General features: G+C 36.9%; 2 protein-coding genes and 1 pseudogene across 3 annotated transcripts in view; 1 reads left to right on the top strand and 2 right to left on the bottom strand.

Moving 5' to 3' along the window:
• Positions 1 to 11,532: 11,532 nt before the first annotated feature.
• On the bottom strand, positions 11,533 to 15,515 carry LOC127422870 (cyclin N-terminal domain-containing protein 1-like; annotated as a pseudogene).
• A 2,200-nt stretch (positions 15,516 to 17,715) lies between these two features.
• On the top strand, positions 17,716 to 19,990 carry LOC127422816 (cytochrome c oxidase assembly factor 3 homolog, mitochondrial-like). The gene is made up of 2 exons (XM_051666598.1): positions 17,716 to 17,938; positions 19,457 to 19,990. Exons 1-2 carry the CDS (start codon positions 17,734 to 17,736, stop codon positions 19,558 to 19,560), a joined length of 309 nt encoding a protein of 102 aa, XP_051522558.1. The 5' UTR covers positions 17,716 to 17,733; the 3' UTR covers positions 19,561 to 19,990.
• Positions 19,991 to 20,091: 101 nt separating this feature from the next.
• Positions 20,092 to 23,773, bottom strand: part of LOC127422778 (serine/threonine-protein kinase WNK4-like) — an 82,270-nt gene continuing 78,588 nt past the window's right edge. For both annotated transcript variants that reach the window (XM_051666532.1, XM_051666533.1), the window contains one exon: positions 20,092 to 21,963. In XM_051666532.1, coding sequence (XP_051522492.1) covers positions 21,961 to 21,963 — 3 coding nt within the window. In that variant the 3' untranslated portion in view covers positions 20,092 to 21,960. The remainder of the gene's footprint in view (positions 21,964 to 23,773) is intronic.

Genomic DNA, 23,773 nt, shown 5'->3' with positions numbered 1-23,773 from the left:
AGTCCAAATTAAATTTTGTGGTAATCACTATTATGCCACAAATGCTGTCGATTGAGCTTAACTTGTACTGAACCCAGAATATTCCTTTAATCCCATGGCTGGGACTAATATGCAAACATTAAGGGGGCATTTTGATCTTTAATATGGGTTGTCTCTTCATCGGACCAGGAGGTGGGGTCCAGAATTATTACAAATATTTAGCAATGGAATAACAAAATAAAACAGCCAATTAAGCAATATTTAGATTCCCTTTGTCTCTTCCTCTTTTCACCTCACCAAAATCAAACCAAGTCACATGCATTTCAACCATCACCAAACCCTGCTGGACAGATTCTCAAAAACTTACTGGTTAGTTTGTGGTTGAAATGTTTCTATAGGCAGCTTCTGGAGGAAATCTGTTCAGTGGAGGCATGTTTTCTAATCTGCTGGGCTGGCAAATTTTCAAGATTTCCAGCTGGGTTTAGCATGCTTCACTATTCACACTAATGCAACCATATGTGATTACAAAACATTCGGTGAATGACAGATTTTATCCTGCATATATATTGTCCTGCTGGTTAATGAAACACACTTGCACACATACAAACACATCAAAGGCGACGACGTACCTCGCTTCTCTTACTTTCCGCCCCACCTTCCTTCAGACGCGTCGGCACCGGTTTCCACGTAACCCGAGTGAAATTGTTGCGTGCTTTTTCTCATGACAGCAGATACTTGCGCTGAATGTTGTCCGGTTCCTCTGCTCTTCATATCAGTCAACGCCAGTAAGAGTGCACAGAGGACAGGTCGAGAATCAAATCACAGCGATACAACTCCCCGCGCCGCTGCTGTAGTGTGAATACCATTCAATCGGTTCATTAGCAAACTGAATCTTGAACGCTGCGCAAACAGCAGCGCACACAACCTCTGCCTTGACCAACTGTAATGTCATGTATTATTCATAACCATGGGAGGGACTGTCGTTATCATGCAAGAGGGGGGCGCAAGGTCGATGTCAATCATAGGACCATTTCTGACCTGAACCCTCTGGAGGCAGATGTACTGATTGCATTACAAACTTACATATGGTGCTTGTTCGGTTTACTTAATTAAAATGAACTGAAGCAACACGATTCTAGAATATTGTGTCACAACTTGATTGTATTGCCTTCTATCCATTTAAAGTTGTACAACTGAAGTTTACTTAATCCATTTGAGTTTGGACTCCATGAATTATTTTTGTAGCATTAATAAAACTGGGCAGGGGATTTCCATTTGCCAGCATGCTTTGCATGGATAGGGAGAACAAGTGTTTGTGTTATTTTTTATGCATTTGAACAAGATGAGAATAGGAGGAGATGTGTTCATGTTTAATGTTCTGTTACATTGGCGTTTAAAAAGAGAGTCTGCTATGCTGGAGTTTTGGGGGTTACCATTGTGGTGAAGAATGGCTCTTGTAAAAACTTTCTGAAATTCAAAGTAATGATTTTTCTCAAAAGCAAGGGTAATGATTTTTTTTTTTTTTTTTTTTTTTTTTTTTGAGTGGATGGAAAGAAACCAAAACCTTGAGATGAACCAAGACTCAGCTGAGGCACATATTTAAATAAATTAACATATGCAAAACATCATCTACACTGAAAGAAGAAGAAGAAGAAAAAGGAAAACGCAGGTTGTCCAATTTACTAAATCATATTATTTGTGATCCTCACAACAAAATAGTTTTTCTCTTCTAAACTTGTTTTCTTTGCTTTTGATAAATGTAATTTTCTCTACTAGAGTGAATGTGAACCAAGCATGTCCAACAACATGTGTAAGGGTATTTGTAGTTGACAGCACTCTTTACATGGGACTTGATGAGATGAGATAAAAATGTTGAACTTAAAGGGATAGTTCACCCAAATATGAAATTTCTCTCATCATCATTTACTCACCCTCATGCCATCCCAGATGTGTATGACTATCTTTCTTCTGCAGAACACAAACAATGATTTTTAAAAGAATATTTCAGCTCTGTAGGTCCATACAATGCAAGTGAATGGTGACCAGAACTTTGAAGCTCACAAATTGTATAAAGGCGGCATAAAAGTAATCCATAAGACTCCAGTGGTTTAATCCATGTCTTCTGAAGAAATATGATAGGTGTTGTTGAGAAACACATAAATATTTAAGTCCTTTTTTACTATAAATCTCCACTTTCTCTTTCACATTCTTCTTTTGTTTTTGGTGATTTGCATTCATTGTGCATATCGCCACCTACTGGGCAGGGAGGAGAATGTACAGTAAACACGGACTTAAATATTGATCCGTTTCTCACCCACATTTATCATATCGCTTCTGAAGACATGGATTTAACCACTGGAGTCTTATGGATTACTTTGATGATGCCTTTACATGATTTTTGGAGCTTCAAAATGTTGGCACCCATTCACTTGCATTGTATGGACCTACAGAGCTGAGATATTTTTCTAAACATAATTGTTTGTGTTCAGCAGAAGAAAGAAAGTCATACACATTTAGGATGGCATGAGGGTGAGTAAATGATGAGAGAATTTTCATTTTTAGTTGAACTATTGCTTTAAGTGTTATTTTATGCATTTTTGAGCAAGAGGAGTTAAAGGATGGATTAAAAGTGTTTAATGTTGTTAATCTGGGATTTAGAATGGATTCTGTTACGCTGGGTTACCATTGTGGTGAAGAGTGAAGGTTTCGTCTAGGTTGAGAATGGGTATAAAAACAACATGCTTATGTTGCTTTACACAAGGAGTAATTACAACCTAGCATTAAGCATGCTAATGTGTGCTATTGCTAACTAAAAGTTAGCTAACTAGCATAACCTTATGACATAAATCAGAAGTAACAAAAAATATTATGTAAAACTGAAGAAATTATTCATGTGAGGGACATGATTTTGGCATTTAGGTGAACAAATTATGCTTTCTGACAAATAATTAATGAGCTAAACCAAGAGGGGGAAATGTTGATGTAACTTAATTGATTCATGTGGAACCGATACACAATCAAAACATGTAAATTCAAAGCATTTATTTCGGTGTAATTTAGTGAAATAATAAATAGTAGTTATATGTTTATTTAATAAAATGTTTATATTAGTGTGTTATTAAGATAATGATTACAATAGAGAGATAATGATTTCATTGTAATGTCTAGGGTCCGTTTTAAAGGAATAGTTCATCCAAAAATAAAAATTCTGTCAACATAACTCACCATCGTGGATTTCAAAACCTGCATGCTTTTTTTTCAGCCATGGACCACGAAGGGTTTAATTTATATCAGAATTTCCAAGCCGCTCTTTTTTCATTCAATGAAAGTGAATGGTGACCACGGCAAGATTTTCAGTGAATAACGACTTATTTTCCAGTCTGGAATATAGCACACAGGTTCATGATACCTTTTTGGAGTGGACAGCCCCTTGTCCCTATTCACTTTTATTGTATGGACGAAAACAGCTTAGACATTCTGGTAAACTTCTCTCTTTGTGTTACATGGTACAAATAAAGTCATAAGAGTTTGTTATCTCTATCAACCAATGGAGTCTATGCTAGGACAACTGGACCAATGCAGGTAATTAAATTATAGTCTTTGTAGTCTATCCTAAAGACAACAGTCTTCTACATGCACAATTTAGGTCATTCATTCATAAATTTCTATAAATTCTATCATTCAGAAAATAAATTTTTCTGTGTGCTGTTTTCCATTCTTTCAGAGTCCTGGAGGACTAGAAGTTTAAATGACATCAGCTTTCACAGGAAACCCATATGTAGATTGTAAAAATACATTATTCATTCAATCCATCTGTTCTTTCAGGTCCCCTTGTGGCCCAAATCATTACACCTCTCTCATTTAATACTAGTTTAATTTTCACCCTTGTTGTCTAGGGATTAAAAATTAAATTCTCACATTGTTATTGGAGCAAATGAGGTAATCAGCTAATTGTCAATGACTACGCATCTGTGCACATTTAGAATAGTAGTATGAGCCAGGCCAAAGAACATGAAGCCTAACCTGATTCTCTAACCTAAATAACAAATTAATTATTTCACTGTTCCAAGATCAGCCTTAACTGTTTTATACAGCTTTACCTCATGAAAATTACGTGACTGTGGCAACATTTTGGCAAAATTATTTGTGGTTCCTCGCAGCAGTTCCGTTGTAAAATGTTAACTGAGTGTTGCTGAAAGCAAGTTAAATTTAGTCCCAAACAAATTTTTAAGGTTAATGCTTTCTATCAAATTGTTAATGAACCAGTCTCCCTAAACCTAACCAATAGTGTCAGAAAAGGCAAATGTGAGATTAAAAACAGATGAGGTTTTTGAGGTTAATGCTCTATCAAGTTGTGAATGAACTTTTTGTTTGAATTTTTGGTTACACTTTTAGCTCGCGTGTCGACTCACGTGCTCTTCAGGATTAGTACCCAGTCTTTTGCATCGCAAGTGCAACAATCTATCAGTTGAGCTTCAGCGCAATTCAATCACACACAAATAATCTTGTAAATGTAGTTCTTCATGCAAAGCAAATGTTAAAGTCATGCACTGGTAAAAGTGTTTAGATATCATTAAAAAACAGCGTTGTGTGAGGAACAGGGGAAAAGTGTTTATGAACTGATGATCTGCCACTTTAACACGTGATTTCTGTGAAAGAGATTAAAAGTCATTGTTGTTCTAGTGCCTCTAGTGTTCAATTCACCAGGAAACAAGTACAAATTATTTTGCAAAAATGTAGGTTTATTAATATGATTCTAGGTCTTTTATATGTATTATTAGACTTTCAGGAGAAGAAATGAACTTACCATCCATAATACTGAGACGGTAATGTTGTTGGGCCTCGTATTCAGATAGAAGACAACGGCAGGCCTAACACAGTCGTAAAACCTGACTGAGGCCCACAGAGTCATAAATCTTACAGATAAAAAAACGCGCCAAAATCAAACAAAGGGAGTCCAAAACAGACTACAAATCCCATGAAGCCTTGCTCACTAAGGGATCGAACTCTCAACTCCTATTGGATGAGGCACACAACAGAACGGCCCCTCAACCATGACGTTATCAGGAGTAGAAATACCTCTGAGATCCTTCCGGGCATTTGCTTCCAGCAACTTTGCTCGCCGTGTGTAGACGCAGCACATCGCTGCTCTCAGGTGCAGCCTCATGGCACAAGGAAGTAACGTCCGACTTGAAACTGTGGCCATACAATCTCCATCTCGCTGGACGAGTTGAGATTACTCTGTGTTCCAGCAAACACTCTAACGGATCCGAAGGAGACCGCCGAGCAATCCGCATCTTCATCCGTTTGCCTGCAGAAGTGAAGAGAAAAAGATTTCTCTTCCCTCTTCAATCAAGTCGACGTCGCTGATTTCTCCGCCCGCCCGCCGACAGAGCAAGGAAACGGCCTCCCGTCATCCCCCGAGCCTCGAAGAACCGAGTTGGAGTTAAAGGACGGATGAACACACATTCTACCTGCTTCCTCATGTGATTCAAGTAAGAGGTTTACGTCTGGGCAGAGATAGAATATTATAGTGTGTTATTCTTGTGTATCAAGGTTATTGCTTGTATAGTTTATGGACCGCTGAGTCCGCTCATTGCTGCTAATAATACTCAAGGTATTACTGTAATATACTGTTATCACGAATGAGATCTGCTGTGTTGTAATCCAACCACATTGGACTGTTGTGTATTTCCGCCATCGCGGGTGAGAACGGCACACTGAGTTTATCCATTAAAGAACCAGAGACCACGAGACGGTTTACAAGCCGTCCACCGCGTCCCTGAGTGATAAACTAACAGATGCTTTCTCTCCCACGATCACGAAACCGGCTTTGGTGCCGCCACTTTATTCTCTCTCTCTCTCTCTCTCTCGTACTTACCACACACACACACACGCGACCCCTCACAAACATTCTCGCACACACTTTTGGCTGGTAGATAACTTCGTGATAAAGCTCAGCTTTGTCCCTAAGTTATCATACAAGCGGAGACACACAGTAAACGGGCAGACGCCATTAACCGGCTTCTCGCCGCCCACATTCGCGGCCATATTCTCTGCCCGGAAATCTCACGTGACGTACTCTCCACGAGAGTCACGTCCGCCATTTTGTTCGCGTCACTCCTTACACACGCACACACAACCATTCTCTCTCTCACACACACACATCTTCCTCTCATGTGTTATAGGATTATTTTGGTTACCATATCTAATCATGTCACTGTTTAGTTTGTAGTTGTAAGTCGGAAGTTTATTGACTGCATTGTATTGATTATTAATTGATATTACTGCATAAATAAACTTTGTTATATTTCAAAGAGAAGTGTTTTGGCTTGTTTTGCATACACCTGTGTCAAATACTGACAGGGGATGTCAGTGCTCGGATTCATGCCTTCATTGTTTCCTTTTGAATGTCGATTTTATTAAGAGAACAATCTAATATTGAGACTGTTATATTGTCTGGTTATTAGTCCCTGATTCCAGGGTGGTGCCCCGGCGATATTAATCCTTATTAATATTCTATTGATTTTGATAATTAATGATTATCTTTGATAATAATTAATATTATATTGAATTTGATGGTTATCTTTGATTGTTGATGTGAAAAAGCTAACATTGATTCAAATCAATGTTCTATTGATTTTAATAATTGATAATTGTCTTTGATAATTATTAATTATTGCTAATAACCAAACCTGCACCTGAACGTAGCACACTACATTTACTGGTGCCCCGTATGAGGCTTTAATGAGTTAGATTCTATTATTTAATTTAAATATTAATTAATAACTAAAGAAATAATTATTAATTATTTCTGATAGTAACACTGATCTAAACAACCAGTAAAACCTACAATGTCATCTGGTATTCAAAAAAAGCTAGCACATTTAACAAAACTATATATACAGTATTTCCATCCACAGACAAATATAATAGACTAACAAAAAATAAATCTTTTCAGTATGGTGATCAGGTCTCACTATATTAGGTGTCTTTAACTAATATGTACTATACACTAAAATACATACAATACAATGTACTTACTGTGTAACATGTTGGTCTGAAAAATTCTCACAAGATTCACTTTTGCTGCTACTGAGGTCAAGGTATGGGGAGGTTAAGGAGTAGGGTTAGAGTTTAGATTAGGGTTAAGGAAATAAGGTTTCATAGATTTCATATGGCCCTAAGTCTTACTTGAATTGATTCTATTTTAGTGCATTTCTATCTGTATACTGTGGAATACTTTGTTAGAAAAATGTTAATAAAACATTGTTACAAATTGTTTTCTTTTCTTTTCTAAGAAGAATCTAAATACATTTTGACAGGGAAAAAAATATATATAGAGGTTATTAAAGGTTAACAGTGTAACTGCTGGTACTTTAAATGTAAGTATAATATAACAACACTTACGTATGTACATGATAATTACACTGTATAAAATGCTTAAGTACATAGTAGTTAAAGACACCTAATATAAAGTGGGTCTGCAGATCAGAAATAGAATAATACAATATAATAATACTAAAGATATTATTAACCTCCTGAAACTTCAGTGTGATTGCTGTGTGCATTTTGCATTTCCCTTTTTGATTTGTAACTAGTAGCACCTAATAAACATGAAAAAAAAAATTCTAGAATAAATAGTTTTGCTAAAAATTGATGTCCACATGTTATGTTACATAATACAAAGCTATAGAATTTTTTTTTTTTTTTTTTAAATCAAATTGTTTATTATGTTTCCAGGAGTGTTGATTATTCCTGTTTTTGAGACGTTACAGACATTATATCAGAAATTAGCATAATTAATTCTGATATAAAGTAAAGGCCAGCATCATCCAATCACTGCCAACCATGTTAAAATAAAGTTAAACATTATAAATTCTGAATCTATGAACTGATTACCATCGTCCTATGTCTACTATGTTGAGTGGTTCAAACATCATCTGCAGCCTGAAACTGAACTTTTTGTCGGATGTTAGGACTGAATGCACTTAGCTGCATAGGAAAGCTACAGCATGCTCCCTTGCTCCCTATTTAGTGAATGACTTAACCTCCAGTGTGCTGTCTGTCTGCACTGGTCTCAGAATAGTTTGAAATCCACCTTATTTTCATCCTAACTCCATATAAAGCCTCTGAAATCAACATGTTTCAGCTTTTGGATGAACCTGTTGATTCTCAATGTGATAATGCATAGTGAATATTGGAGTTCTAAAGGAAAAAATGTGCTGTTGTACACATTAGTGTACACTGTGTTTAGCAGCGTGGTGTTTCGTGAGAAATCGCTCAAATAAAAAACAAAAATGGCATAACGGAAAATGGCATAGGTTTCTTACCAGATGAAGTTTTATTGCCGTTTCTCCCAAAGACAAACTCCGCTGTGATCGGTACCATGTTGTTTTGTCACATGACTCTATGCATCGAAAGTTTAACCCTTTAATGACAACAGAGTCTCCTGAACTGAGATCAGTCAGTTTAAATGAAATGAAATTATGTAGTGCGTATAGCGAAGACAAAATACAATGTCCATGCATGTGTGCGTGGGGTCGCACAAGGTTAATGCAGTTTTGCGATCTGGTCACCCAAGTACAGTAAATAAACAATATGCCAAGAATTATAAACAAACACTTTTAATCTCTCGTCTCTCTCCCGGTGTCCCGACCAATTTAAAAACATTCATATATAATTGTTAATATGTAATTCTAAATCATTATTAATAATGTTTTGAATCACCCAATGTTAAAATAAGGAAAATGTCTAAAAAAAAAAATTGGGGTCACACAACCTCTGATGACAGCCTGAGGAGGAATCTTTGTTCCTCCCAAGGTTTTTTCCTCATCTATATAACATCTTAGGAAGTTTTCCCTTACCACTGTTGTCTTTGGCTTGCTCACTGGGGTGTTTATAAGGCACTATTTTTATATTTTTAAATTTCCAGTGCAATATGTATTGTTAAAAAAAAAAAGCACTATTGAAATAAAACTTTGAATTGATCAAAGATGCAAATATATTTTTTGGGAGTTGCTTATAAAATACACTTGGCTCAAAAATCTGAGGAGGCATGTTACCCCTGTCATAGTGAGCTCTGCCAAGAAAATACTACAGAGAGCAACCTGCCCACAAACTGTGCGGAGTCAAGTAAGGTCCCAATGGAGTATACTGCCTCTTAAACCATGTCTTTGCTTTTTCTTTTAAACATCCCACTGTCTTGAATTTTCAAAAGAGCATTTTAGAACATTTCCATTTATAAGATCATTCAAAACCAATCCAGTCGTCATCAAACTGCTACATAAAGAAACAACCATCACTGTTGTTCCGCCATGTTGCACAAGTCTCATTATATAACTGTCATTATTTGACTTATTTTCTTGTTCCAAGGATGCTGAGAGTCAGTGAGACTCATGGAAATTACTTTGACACCAACCCATAGATCTGAATAGCAGAATCAGTCGCTTTCACAGAGGAAATAACCCTATCATGCAACACTGTTCACTGTCAGTGGGTGGAAGCCTACACAATTCCACTTTTATTTCTGTTGCTATAAAAAACAGAAAGAACTCTCAAGGGCAACAAGCTCAATATAAGTGATTGTCAATGCATGTGTTATGTGATCAACTGTGGCGAGATTCCCCCTGCAGATATTGCAATGATCAAACAATTTTTAGTTTCTTTGGGGGTGGGGTGGCATCATAGAGGGGCTCAGTACCCATTAATCCCTCTACACAAGCATGGCAACAGTAGCTGCATAGCAACTGGTTGGTAAAGAGAAGCAAAAGGCAAGCGGCTGAAGGGCTGACTTGCTTACTTGGCAAGTGAGCCGTGCAAAATGGGAATTCCCCATTGACTGGTAAAAGGCTCCGGTTGCTATGGTGACCACATGGAAGTGATGGAGTCCTGGCATGTGCTTCCACAGCATGATACAGGATGGCAATAGACACATTTGCACTGATATGATAAAACTGCCATTTACCACTTTTCAAGTGTTTTTTTTTTTCCTAAACTGTGACAAATCATCCAATAAAAACAGCTTTAGAAGAGTTTACCAGTTGTATCTACAATGTATTCAATGTCAAAATCCAGAAAACCTTCCACTTTGTAATATATACTGTAATACATTTCAAAATGATTTTAATTACTCAAAACAAAATTTTAGTCCACATAATGAGAGCTATGGGGCATCAGATTTTTAGCTTGAGACTTGTTAACTTCCCTTGTTTGCTTGATATATTACACATGAAGTCAAGAGGTGTCTCTCTATAGTAAAGAAATTAAATAAAAGGACAGTTTATTAGGAATATGGTAACTTTAAAACCTGTTCTATTATGATAATTGCCACTGTTGTCTTGGTGGATCTTTTTAAAGGTGAAGTGTGTCATTTCTGCACCAAACAGACCTGCAAAATAATTATTATTTTCAAAAATAGTCAGTTTTAAATACAGCTTGCCCCAAACTCACACTATTGGTTGAGCAAATTGTATAAAGTCTGGCCCAGACAGGCCACTCAACAAACAGATTGCAATTTCCTTTGTTGCCACTGGTGGTGCAGAAATTACACACTTCACCTTTAAAGGGATAGTTTACCCAAAAATGCAAAATGATCTCAAAAATTGACAACCAAAGCAATGCTATGTGGCTTGAGTTAAATGATTTGTTCATTAAAAAATGAAAATTCTCTGATCATTTACTCACCCTCATGCCATCCCAGATGTGTATGACTTTCTTTCTTCTGCAGAACACAAATGAGGATTTTTAGAAGAATATTTCAGCTCTGTAGGTCCTCACAATGCATGTGAATGGTAACCAAAACTTTGAAGCTCCAAAAAGCACATAAAGGCATCACAAAAATAATCCATATGACTCCAGTGGTTAAATCCATGTCTTCAGAAGCAATATGATAATTGTGGGTGAGAAACAGACCAAAATATAACTCAATTTTTACTATAAATCTTGACATCAGCAGTCTTCTTGGCGATCGTGATTTCAAGCTCGATTACACTTCCTAGCACCATCGAGCGCTCTATGTATGCGTCAAGCACTGTAGGAAGTGTAATTGAGCTTGAAATCATGATCGTGCCAAGAGACTGCAATGGCAAGATGTACAGTGAAAAAGGAGTTATAACTTGGTCTGTTCGAACTCAATATCGATTAGATTGCTTCTGAAGACATGTTGAGGTGTGGGGCATGGCGTGGCGAGAAAGGGCGAGGGGCATGGGACCAGGGCAAAGTTTGTGGGGGGTGGAGCCATGAGAGGCTCGAGGGGCGGAGCCATGGAAGGCGGAGCCGTGAGAGGCTCAAGGGGCAGAGCCATGGAACTTGGTGCCCGGAGAGTAGCCGAAGACTCGAAGGGCCAGGGTGGAGCCGATGGCAGGGAGGACCAAGGCAGTGCTGGAGGCTCGGAGGAGCAAGGCAGAGCTGGGGAATCAGAAGACTGAGGTGGAGCCAGTGGGACTGAGGACCAAGGTGGAGCTGTAGGGAAGGAGGTCCCCGGTGGAGCTGACAGATCGGAGGGACGAGGCGCAGCCAGAGGATCGGAGAGCCAAGGCGGAGCCAGGTGACCGACAGACCAAGGCGGAGCCGGAGGGACGAGGGACCCCAGCCAAGACTCAAACATTCTGGTTAGGATTAGTTATAAACCCCGAACCCTATATATATTAAAGATCGTAAATTAATTTAACTCACTGAAAAACATTTTTACTTTAAAATTTACTTCAAATATATATGTAGCATTTTTGCATCATGCTTTTTTAAGTAAATTCAACTTATGGTCATTTTATGTCAGCATAACTACAAAACCTTTGTTATATATACACAAATGTATCAGTTCATTCAACTTTATTTATTGAAACGGTATGTCATACGAATAAGATTTAACAATTAATAGCACATTGTTTCAAACTTTTATTTACATTATTGTTACTACTTAATTTAATTGGCTCATAAGAAAATATTGACTGAGGTCAGTCATTAAACAATTGATTCCTCAGAGAAGTGCAGATAAAGCTGCACTTCAGCTATGCACATTCACATGCGCAAGAAAAATTACATGGATTGAACGAGAAGGGTCTGTCTGTGTCCTGCAAGACTACTACAAGGCACGCCCCCTTCAAATAACCAGCGAAATGCTGAGGTCTTACAACTGTTGGATGTCAAATTCTGTGTTTGTTGTGTTCATTTGGAATCTTGCAGCAACCCTACACCTACACCTAACCTTAACCACAAAGTGTAAAAATTAAAAGTGACTTTTGTCTTTGTGTCATCTTGGACTTACACTGACACCTAGTGGCTTGGATGTAGCATAATTTAAAATTAATAGTTTTTATTTTCAGATGCCATTGTAGAAATGTAGTATTCACAGTCAGCCATGATTACTTTAATCAATGAGTGAAAGTGTCGAATAACAGGACGGCTACTGAGATTACGCGAGTAGTATTCAGCTGGTCATGTGATTGTAAAATGGCAGCCCTTATGTGTGGACCCTCTCCATGTAGAATAAAAAAGCTTTTAAAAAGTTACTGATATGACTGGAGTCTTCATTTTAATGTGAGTACTCATGATTTCCTACATATATTGCAAAATAACAATTAATATCTTTAGAAGTTCTATTGTTCTAAAGTTCTATAGAATACAATCATGCCCCCATACCACTAGGTAGTGACATTGAGGAGAAACATGATGAAAATAAAGAGTAGAAGAAGAAGCTAAGCTAGTACGCTAACCAGTTAGCTTGTAAGCTAACTGGGGAAAAATTTTCAATTTATATCTTCGCTTTAACAATATGATATGTGTCATAATTTAAAAGTTCGTTTTTATATATTTACATAAATAAGACAACATGTATCATATAGTGACTGCTTATAATATTAAAAGTTCTTTCAGCCAATGAAATCGCTTTGTGATCCAAGGGGGGCTTTATTTGGAGTAGGTGTGTCTATAGTTGGTGTTCCTTGACATCTTGTGGGAAACAGTCAAATATACTTGGAATGAACAGGATCCAACATCACCAAAGGACACACTAATCAACCTAATGGTAAAACAACTAATTACAGTAATACAACATCAATAATAATAAAAAAGAGCTCAAATCTCTATGAACTATTAACTATTATTATTATATAGTTATTAACATCTAATTAAATGCCCCAATAAGTTCCTTTTGACCAAACAACTGTGCTTAAATTATTCCACTGGCAAGGGCTTATGGGTATTCCCCACAACCTCAGTTCTGAACTTGATCGTTTGAGTTAGTCGTACTTAAAATCTTAACTTTATGGATTTTTAAGCCAAAGAAGTTCAAAGAACTCACAATTATTCTTTTACATTATGTATCACTCTAAGATCACCTTCTAAATAATATTTTGTGTTGTATGCATTAATGCAAATTAAGTCAAGCTAAAAATGTTATAAATATGTACGTTTCTGAGTAGATGCTATTTATTTTCATCTGTTATGTTTGTTGTGCCAACAAATCGTTTATTTCTTTATTTTTTTTCTTAGTGGAAGCGCTTAACCTTATCAGCCGACGACTTTATTTAAGCTGTTATGTAGATCATTTCAGCCTTTAGTGTGCTGAATGTTGTGGGGTTTGAAAACATACTTTATAAAATTAAATGTTCAAAATCTCTCTATGACTTACAATAAATCAAATGTAAATGATAATGTCAGAATAATATTTGCATAATGAATTGCAATAGGTCTTGTCTTCCTTGCATAATTATTTAACACAGCAATTGTCACTGTATTGTTTAACATAACAAATGTTGATTCTATTGTGCATCTGTCAGAAAACAAGACGCATGCTGAGTGTCATAAAAACGCCAAAATGGCTCTGATGTGGCATTTTATGTATGCAAATCAAAAGCCTTAAATCTGAGCTTAGCTAAAACTTTACACTATTTATTTTCTGCCTTGTAAGCACTGGTATTTCCTCCAGGAAATGATAATCTTGTTCATATTTAAACACACTTCACAGCTGAATGACTGAATTATCATAATCTATATTCAGTAGCAGTTCTGTACCTTTTCCCATGTGGAAATATGATGAATGAAGGCCGCAGCAATGACTCCAACTCCCAAAAGCATGAAGTCTTCTGTCACTGACACAAACTTGGCTCTGTTACAAACACAAGATCAAGCCGTGGCAGCACCAAACACTGCAATGTTTAACTCAGGTGAAGTGTGTAACTTCAAGCTGCACCAAACGGAATTGAAAGTGTAATGCCTGTTTCCAAACAACCACCTAGTCTCCAATCTTTCATTGTTCAGAACAACAGAAAGTCCCACTATAAAATGGCATTGCTTGAGCCAGATATCCACATGTTGGACCATTCAAAAAAACAGAGCAATGTTTTGAAAGTTCCACAGAACCAGTGTTTACACATTGTTTTTTGGAAATCAGCCTACTAACAGCTTATTTAAAGTATCAAAAAAGTAGTCCATGGAACTTGTGCATTATATTTTAAGTCTTCGGAAGGCATACGATGACTGTATGATGAACAGACCAAAACTGAAGTTTTTATGCACTCTAAAATTAAATCGTTGATCAACTCCTGTAAACAGAGCACGAATCAAATAGAACAGATGAGATTTGATGTTATTGATTTGCTGCCATATTACATTTGGGCACTTTATATAGGAGCTGACATCAAATGGGTTTGGAATGACATGAGAATGAGTAAATAATGACAGAATTTTCATTTTGGGTTTAACTTTTCCTTTAAGCCATTAGAAGAGAGTATTTTTACAATGAATAGATTACATGCTTCAACTTTAAGGACTTCACTAGTGAGAGTGGATTACAAAGAAAGAAAAAAAAAACCACACACACACACACACACACACACACACACAAACAAGTAGGGATATTAAAACAAACCTTTGCTCATGGGTCGTGATGTGGCATCCAGTGGCAGATATGAGCAATAAGTGGTAAATTGGCTCCCTCTGCAGGTAAATAAACAGCAGTACATAGATGCACAAGCGGTGCAGATGTGCCACAGGGGTTGTTGGATAATTATGGCCTATGTGAGGGTACAATACGCAGTGTTAAAGACTGTTTGGTTTAACTGCAATCTAAAGTTATCTGAGAAATACAGCCAGAATTGAGGTTGAGTAAACTTACCCAGCACTTCCAAAAGTGTCTCCACATACAGTAAAGCATTTGGAACATTCAAATCAAAGTTGAGAGTTTTAAAAATGAAAATCTCTGTGTCCAAAGTTTCTCTTTGGAACAAGAGTAGCTGACCGCCCACAGATATCTCAGTGCAGTGTCGTTGTTCACAAGCTAGGTAACGAAAATGAACAAATACAACACCTCACAGCATAATAGAATATTTGTTTTGATCACATTGATGATATCTACATACATTAGAATGCAGGTCTAGTTTACTGGCTATCTGAACACTTGAGAAGATGAAGAGGAAGAACTTCTCCTTGAGTGTTTGAAAGATGAGATCCTCATAGTTGCCTTTGCCCCCACATGATGTGTCTTGTGTTGCCTGACTCTTCTGGCTGAGGATTCGATCTTCAAGATGTTTTGTCATACACCTACAGTATGACAAAGTGAAGGTGTTTTAAAGAGGTTTACATTGAATAATGTTTATCCTTATAGGAATAGTACACAGAGAAATGAAAATGATTTCATGATTTACTCACCCTCATGCCATCCCAGATGTGCATGACTTTCTTTCTTCTGATTTTTAGAAGAATATCTCTGTAGGTCCATACAATGCAAGTGGATGGTGACCAAAACTTTGAAGCTCCAAAAAGTACATAAAGGCAGCATAGAAGTAATCCATAAAACTCCAGTGGTTCAGTCCATGTCTTCTGAAGCGGTCCAATCGGGTTTGGGTAAGAACAGACCAAAATGTAACTCTTTTTCACTATAAATCTAGACATCAGCAGTCTTCTTAGCAATCATGATTTCAAGCTAGATTACACTTCCCAGTGCCATCTAGCGCTCTGCGCATGCGTCAATCACTAGTAAGTGCAATAGAGCTTGAAATCATGATCGTGTCTTGAGATGGCAATGGAAAAAAGTACAGTAAAAAGTTACATTCTTGTCAGTTCTCACCCAAACCCGATTGGATCGCTTCAGAAGATATAGATTTAACCACTGGAGTCATATGGATTGCTTCTATGCTACCTTTATAGGCTTTTTGGAGCTTCAAAGTTTTGGTCACCATTCACTAGCATTGTATGGACCTACAGAGCTCAGATATTCTTATAAAAATCTTCGTTTGTGTTCAGCAGAAGAAAGTAAGTCATACACATCTCGGATGGTATGAGGGTGATAAATTATAAGATTTTTGGGTGAACTATTTCTTTAATTTTATAAATGACCTCTCCAGTAACTCAATGGCATTGTATCCAACCACTGGGTCAAATCCAAGCTCCTCACACAGAAGAAATACACTTTCTGTGGAGCACAACGAATCAGAATAATAAGTATTTGTGATAATAACAAAAAGTAACATGATACTACCACATTTTTGGACATGTACCATGGTGGTCTCATGGTATTCTTTTAAGTTCTTTGGAGTGTCATGTAAATGAAATGGTATTGAAATATATAGTTCAGTAACATAATCAAACAGTATCATACATCAAAGTACCATGTTATTACATCTGATACCATCACACATTCATAGTGCCATCAGCACAGTCATTTTTGTAAGGGTCTGGAAGGTTTGACTTGTCTGTTAGGTGCGTGTGAGGCGACCACGCACTTACCCACTATTTTCTGATCTCTAAAAAATTTCCACAGATATCTGATACATTTTCCATGTTGGATTTGTTTCTTTTGTTGAGGTCACTCAGAGTATCAGTTAAAATGTCTGATGGCACCTCTCCAAACTTGCTATTTTCACTGGAAGGTCGTGAGAACATCGGTCTTTTCGCCATTGTATGCTCGTAAAGAGTTGTCGTTGCACAACAGAAGTAAGCTATAGATTGGTTGTATTCGGTTAACTCGGTGATCGTTTTCGAAACGAAAGAAAATCTGTTGCTATTAACTACACAGTGGATGACGAAATTTTGTCATTAAATAGCTGAGGGGGGATCGACGCTACAGCTCCTGCAGGGGGCGATCGCCGACTGAGAAAAGCCGAATCCTCCGCTCAGCCACAGTCAAATCACAATGCTTTGTTTTTTTTTTGTTTTTTTTTTTTTGTTTTTTTTAAGGAGAGATCTAGATGCCAAGATGTATATTAATTTAAATATATTAATCACAATGATTATTATATGATATAAACTAAATGTAAATATGACCTTGCAATTTCTAAAAAATATGTTTCATAAATACTTATCCATTAATCACAAAGGACTCTGATTGGTCCATCCTAACCGGCGCTGAGAAAAGTAACAGTTAACACATGGTAACACCGTAAATATTTTGCTTCAGAAGCTTTCTGAATGATATTTACACCTGAATTATGACAGCGAGGAGCCTTAATAACAATGTGATTGAAAAAATAAAAGTGAAAATGTTAATTATATATTTTCTTTTTCGAGTTTACTTTTTTTAATGCATTATTCGTGCAGCTAAGTCCAGCCCATTTTTAATTACATGCGAAGTAGGGTTAAATTTGAAATATGTGTATTGTTTGTAAACCGACAAAAAAATATATTTTTATTTTATTTTATTTTTTATTTTATTTTATTAACAATTGTGGAACGGTTCAAAATGCTGCGCAAATGCGGTGCAGCCATGATGAGAAAAAAAACCATCTTTCATTACGTCACACCAACCGCTCTTGAAACATGGCTGACAGGAGTAGTCAAGGGGACTCGAAGTCAGAAGCCCAATTTGCTAAGAGATTAGACCCTACAAAGGAGGGTTTGAGCAAAGAACAGTTGCAGTTCATCCGACAAGTGGAGCTGGCGCAATGGAAGAAGAAAACCGTCAAGCTCCGGGGTCGCAACGTTGCGACAGGGCTCGCCATCGGAGCTGTAGTACTCGGCATTTGTATCCTTTCTGTTACACAAGGTTATGACATGACTTTATAAGAGTAAAGCTACCTTACTGCCTGAGATGATGTTTTTATCGGCGAATTACCTCGTGAATATTCCGCACAAGTGGGATGAATGGTAGTAATATATAGTCCATAGAGCTACAGTAATCGGTGCTACACGTGATTGCGTTATTTAATTATCAAACAATTTGACAAGAGTGCGGATATCATGAGTAAATATTATTATTGTATTCCTATTAATACCCTTATTAATAGTATTTTGGCAGGTTCAGAGATGTATGGATTTTGGCGTATAATCATAATACTGAATGATTACCATAGTGATGTACCATGCTATTTACATGGTTCATGTCCAGAAAAAAAACACACAATTTATTATATTACCACCATATGTTTTTGTATCTCATTACATGATCAAAATTGCAGATATCATGATGAGTAGACACTAACACTGTTTACATGTTCTGCCATGTGACATGCCAAAAACAAAAACATATACTCTAAAATTAGTTTAAACATCACTTACAATTATTTATTGTAGTTTCCTAATATTATTTTTAGCATTCCTATTAATCCACTCTGAGGTGTCACTAACAAAAAACACACCATGGATTTTTGGTACTACTGTGGTACTAACATGTTTTTGGTAATTGTACTACTGGTGTAGTAGCATGATGTTCTTTGGAGTACCTTGGAATACCATATCTTTTTACAACGAGAGCCTATGTGAGTAATATGTGTGTGCGAGCAGTTTTAAGCAGGATTTTATCGAAATGCCATGTTAGATTCACATGACCAGCTGAATACTATTCGTTTAATCTCAGTAACTGTCCTGTTATTTGACACTTTCACTCATTGATTAAAGTAATCATGGCTGACTGTGAATACTACGTCTCTACAATGGCATCTGAAAATAAAAACTATTGATTTTAAATGATGCTGCATCTAAGCCTCTAGGTGTCAGTGTAAGTCCAAGATGACACAAAGACAAAAGTTACCGAGTGCACCTTTAAAGGTGCTGTAAGCGATTTTTTTTTTATTATTTTTTTATGGAATGGTGTGCAGTAAATGTTTGTTCCCTGAAAGATTTCGATGAGATATCTCACCGGTCTCCGAGACAGCACTAGACTGCGTAAACTGCAAAAATGGGACAGCGGGCCCGTGCACACATTGATCAGCCATCCAGAAGACTTGGGTGTGCTTTCTGCCTGTCCATCATTTGGCACATTCTCATTGTGTAGTAGCTGAAGCAGAACATTCCAAGTTTAATTTCATATTCAGATTCATAACAGTTGTCAGCTGAGGTTGCTATTTCCGTTGTGTTTCACAACCGTGAGAAGGCAGCTGTCTCAATGCGATCTTTTAGTGTGTTGTTTTGGAAAGAGTGGGCTTCTCCAATTCAACGGCTCAGTCTTGTTAACCTTTAACCTATTGTTGTAACGTCATATTAGGTTTTACTCTGTTGGACTGTATATCTGTGTGTACCATTTGCCTTCACCACTTATTCACAGATGGCTACACTTTCTACTCTGTATCCCAAGAAAAAATCATGGATGAAATAGATGAAGAAGCCAGAACTGCAAAAATACATGCTCCAAAGACCGGAGCTAACTAAACTGTCCTGGTTTTGAGCTGCAGGGAACTGTTTGCACTGACTGTAATGACATGAACATGACAAGGGACAAAAGTGGCAACACAAGTTAAAACCCATTCAGCAGAGGGCGCTAGATACCGACGAGACTCTTCAATCAATGATTATATTAGTTTGGCTGGAATGTGAGGAGGAATTCAGCATTTGCCAAGGCACTTACTCATCTTTACCGTAAAACGTGTTTCTGTGTGTTTCCATCTTCATGGAACAATATTATTGTGCAGTTTTCCACAACGTTAGTGTGGAGACATGGAAAGTGAATGTTATACTCGCTCTGTTATGCCAAGAATAGCGTTACACCAGACTTATTGGGGATCCTGCTATGGACAAAGATCGATAATTCTAATACAAACCATTTAAAAGATGGCTTCTCTAATTTGTTGTAAAGATTGTTTGTTTTCATTTGCCTTTGTTCATTTTTTTTGTTTTTTTAAGAACACAATAAACGTGTCCTAATTATTATGTCTCTAAAATGAATATGCAAACCAACAACAGTCATCTTTATTAAAATTTATTGGTTTTAATGTACAAATATGATTTAGAACATGATATTTATTATAAGACAGAAAAGGCACAGCATGGAAGTGTTGCATTGCACATTGAAGCAATCAGTATCAAATAGAGCATGAAGTCACATTTACCTCAATCTGAAACACATTTACAAACTGTGCATATATAAAGGCATTCATACATTGTCACAGTTTTTAATGAACTAATAATGGGTGTTATCAGATTAAAAGACCTGGTCATGATGCAATTGGCATGTTTGTGTGAAATGAAACCCAACATACATTCTGTATGCAAAGGTGCAATGCATCTAAATAGGAAACACTATATAATACTACAAAGCCATGTTGGTATACGTAGTCAACTTTTACTATCAGTTACCCATCTGATTGGATCGTTCACATTCAGAATACCTCTTGAATGATTTAAGTAGGCATGTCTCATAAGTTTATCAGAAAATCAACAGTAATTTTACCATGTATTGTACATTGTAAAGCCACTCTTATGGAACTTTGAGCCATGAGCCAAAGTGCAGTGTGCGTATAATTTTACATTTGTGTTTAATTTTATCTATGGCTGAAACTTTTGACTTTTGGTGCATTGCTTAATACATTGATATTTCCATAACAGGTAAATTATAGTCAAACTGATAAACTTAAACATTAAAAAAATATATAAATATACATAAGCATAAGCATTGCTTAACACTGAAAACAGTTGCCACTTCAAAGTTAAGAAGTACTGCATCTCAGTGGATAGAAATTTTAAAGCTGGCATAACACAATTCAAAAATAATATATTTTTAACCCATCCACCCTCAATCTATATATATATATATATATATATATAATACACCATTGTTTTTAGTTCACATTATAACTACGGTCATAAAAGAGACCCTAACAAGCTCTGATTTGAAAAAAGTCAAATATACTTTATGCAGAAGTCAAACAGAAATATTAAACATGTTATGGTGATTGACACTTTTCTGTTGAAGTTTCTACAGTGCAAACACAGGCAGTAGAAGACAGCAGGAAAACTGATGTCTAGAAGTGGACCGTTGTTTCAGATGCGCCTGTTCAGCAGTTTGTTTCAGTTCGTTTTTAGAAAGTGCAAAAGAGACAATTAAGAATCATAGTCAGTGCTGAACCATTAGAGAGATCAAATGGAGACATAACACAATGTCACCTTATATCACTAAGTTTGCCATGGCAACAGCATCATAAAATAGCCAAATGACTGGCTATTCACCAAATTAAGCAAACGAAGGGGCTGTTCACACAGAATACATCCTTGCAGAATACATTTAGCCCCGTCTAGCTGTTTTTAAACACTATATGTGAACAGCTCTTAAGGCATTGACACTAGCATCAGTACGAAGAAAGCATTCCTTATGTCACCAAAGGTGGAAATCACACAGTAATATATATTTAGGGAATACTTCTTAAAATAAGAAACTGTACATCAGATTTTACAATCTGTAAAATCTTTTCTCTTTGTTTTTCCTATTCAGCCTTTGAGTAGATCTAAATCTACATCATTATATGATTGCCCCATATGCTAAATCTGCACTGGGCACTGACTGTTCTGTGTTTAATGAGGCTCTCAATTAACACAGTAGAGTAGTTCAGTCCAATGGGTGATGGATGCACGGGCAGTGACTGTGGCTTGATCCTTTGAGCAGAGGACCGGGCGGCAATTGCAAGCCTATGATTAGCAAAGTGAGTCTAAAAACTATTTTTTCTGTGGCTGATTGTCCAAAGGTTTTCTGCTTTAGTCTATTAGGTGGGGTAAGAAAAGTCACAAGTGAATGAGGTAGTCTGATGTAGTCCTGCCAATATATCTGGCGTAGGGTTCTTACTGATGAGAGAAGAGAAAAAGAGAGAGAGCATTCACATTTGGATGCATGAAAATGTCAGTGAGAAAAACACAAGTCATGCTTACAGGGGTAATTTGTTATATATACAGTGGCAAGGAAAAGTATGCGAACCCTTTGGAATTAGCTGGTATTTTGCATTAATCTCATCTTCATCAAAGTCACAAGTATAGACAAACACAATGTGCTTAAGCTAACAACACACAAAGAATTGTAATATTTCATGTCTTTATTAAACAAATCCCATTAAACATTCACCGCGCTTTGGATAAAGTAAGTGAACCCTTGGATTTAATAACTGGTCGATCCTCCTTTGGGAGCAATAACTTCAACCATGTGTTTCTGGTATCTGCGGATTAGACCTGCAGAACGTTAAGAAGGAATTTTGGACAATTCTTCCTCACAGAACTGCTTCAGATCAGCCATATTCTTAGGATGCCCGGTGCCCTTTTTACGCCATATGTAGTGCTGCATGTTTTTCCCAAACAATTCAACCTTAGTTTCATCAGTCCAAAAAACATTTTCCCCGTAGCGTTGTGGAGTGTCAAGGTGGTCTTTGGTAAACTTCACCCACACAGCAATGTTTCTGTTGAAAAGCAGCGGCTTCCTTCGTGGTGTCCTGCCATGTTTTCTGTATAGTAGACTCATGAACAGAGATGTTAACCAGTTCCAATGATTCTTTCAAGTCTTTAGCTGTCACTCTAGGGTTCTTTTTTAACCTCATTGAGCATTCTGAATATCTAAGCTATTTGAGATAACTTTTTAACGCTTTCCAGCTTTATGCAAAGCAACAATTCTTGATCATTGGTCTTCTGAGATCTTTTTTGCATGGTCCACGTCAGCAGATGCTTCTTGCGAATAGAAAATTCTAAATGTTTGAGTGCTTTTTATAAGTTAAAGTAGCTCTAACCCACACCTCCAGTCTCTGGATTGGATGCCAGGTTTACCAACTCCTGACTGTAATTAGCTTTTGTTGACATCATTAGCCTAGGAGTTCACATACTTTTTCCAACCTACACTGTGAATGTTTGAATGATGTTTTCAATATGTATAAGAACAATACAATAATTTGTGTGTTATTAGTTAAAACAGATTGTGTTTGTTCATTAGTGTAACTTAGATGAAGATCAAACCCAGTGGCAAATTCTCAGGGCCAGCAAATCCTTCTCTTCTGGCCTAACATGCCAAATAAATAAATATTTTTCATCCTTTCGTTCTCAGTCTCCTTTTTGCCTATGTATTTTTAATCGCTTTCCACTCTTAATTAATCTACAAACACAGTCCAGTCAGAATTTATTCCTTGATGCTTACAAGCGAAGCATGACAACTGTTTCACAAATCGCATGTCCGAAGCGGCACGTGAGTCTGAGCTCCACCACCTCAGGCTTTCAGAATTTCCACAGAATCCCTCAACAGTGCAAATGAATGTGCATCTAATGTCAGATTCATCAGCCAATCAGATTGATTTATTTGTTCTTGGTGGGTGTGATCTTTAGGATATGTCCCTTCTAGCTGGCCTTGAGTGACACAATCACGCTTTAAGTGATTTACGTAATTTGAAAGCGAAGAGCGCGAGATCTTGCTGACGAGTTGACTGTCATCAGTGCCACATCAACACTGAGAAAGAGATCCTTATGGATTTAAAAACACGAGATGTTCTGCATGACCGTGTGATTGCTTAATTTATTAAACAGGAAAGGAGGACTGATTTTCACTGCAAGGAAATTGGTAAGTGATTTTTGCATTGTTATAGCAACATCAGGAGTTTTCTAAGTGTAAATTAGGCTGCTTGAG

This window comes from Myxocyprinus asiaticus, chromosome 32 (assembly GCF_019703515.2).
Source record: "Myxocyprinus asiaticus isolate MX2 ecotype Aquarium Trade chromosome 32, UBuf_Myxa_2, whole genome shotgun sequence".
Classification (NCBI taxonomy): Eukaryota; Metazoa; Chordata; class Actinopteri; order Cypriniformes; family Catostomidae; genus Myxocyprinus; species Myxocyprinus asiaticus.
Note: the sequence above shows the minus strand (reverse complement) of the source record. Positions and strands in the feature narration are given on the sequence as shown.

Bases quoted from the DNA above. Each gene is read 5' to 3' on its own strand.
- LOC127422816 (XM_051666598.1), top strand. From the start codon at position 17,734: ATGGCTGACAGGAGTAGTCAAGGGGACTCGAAGTCAGAAGCCCAATTT. The intron at 17,939-19,456 runs GTATCCTTTCTG...ACTTATTCACAG, and splicing joins AGCTGTAGTACTCGGCATTT to ATGGCTACACTTTCTACTCT.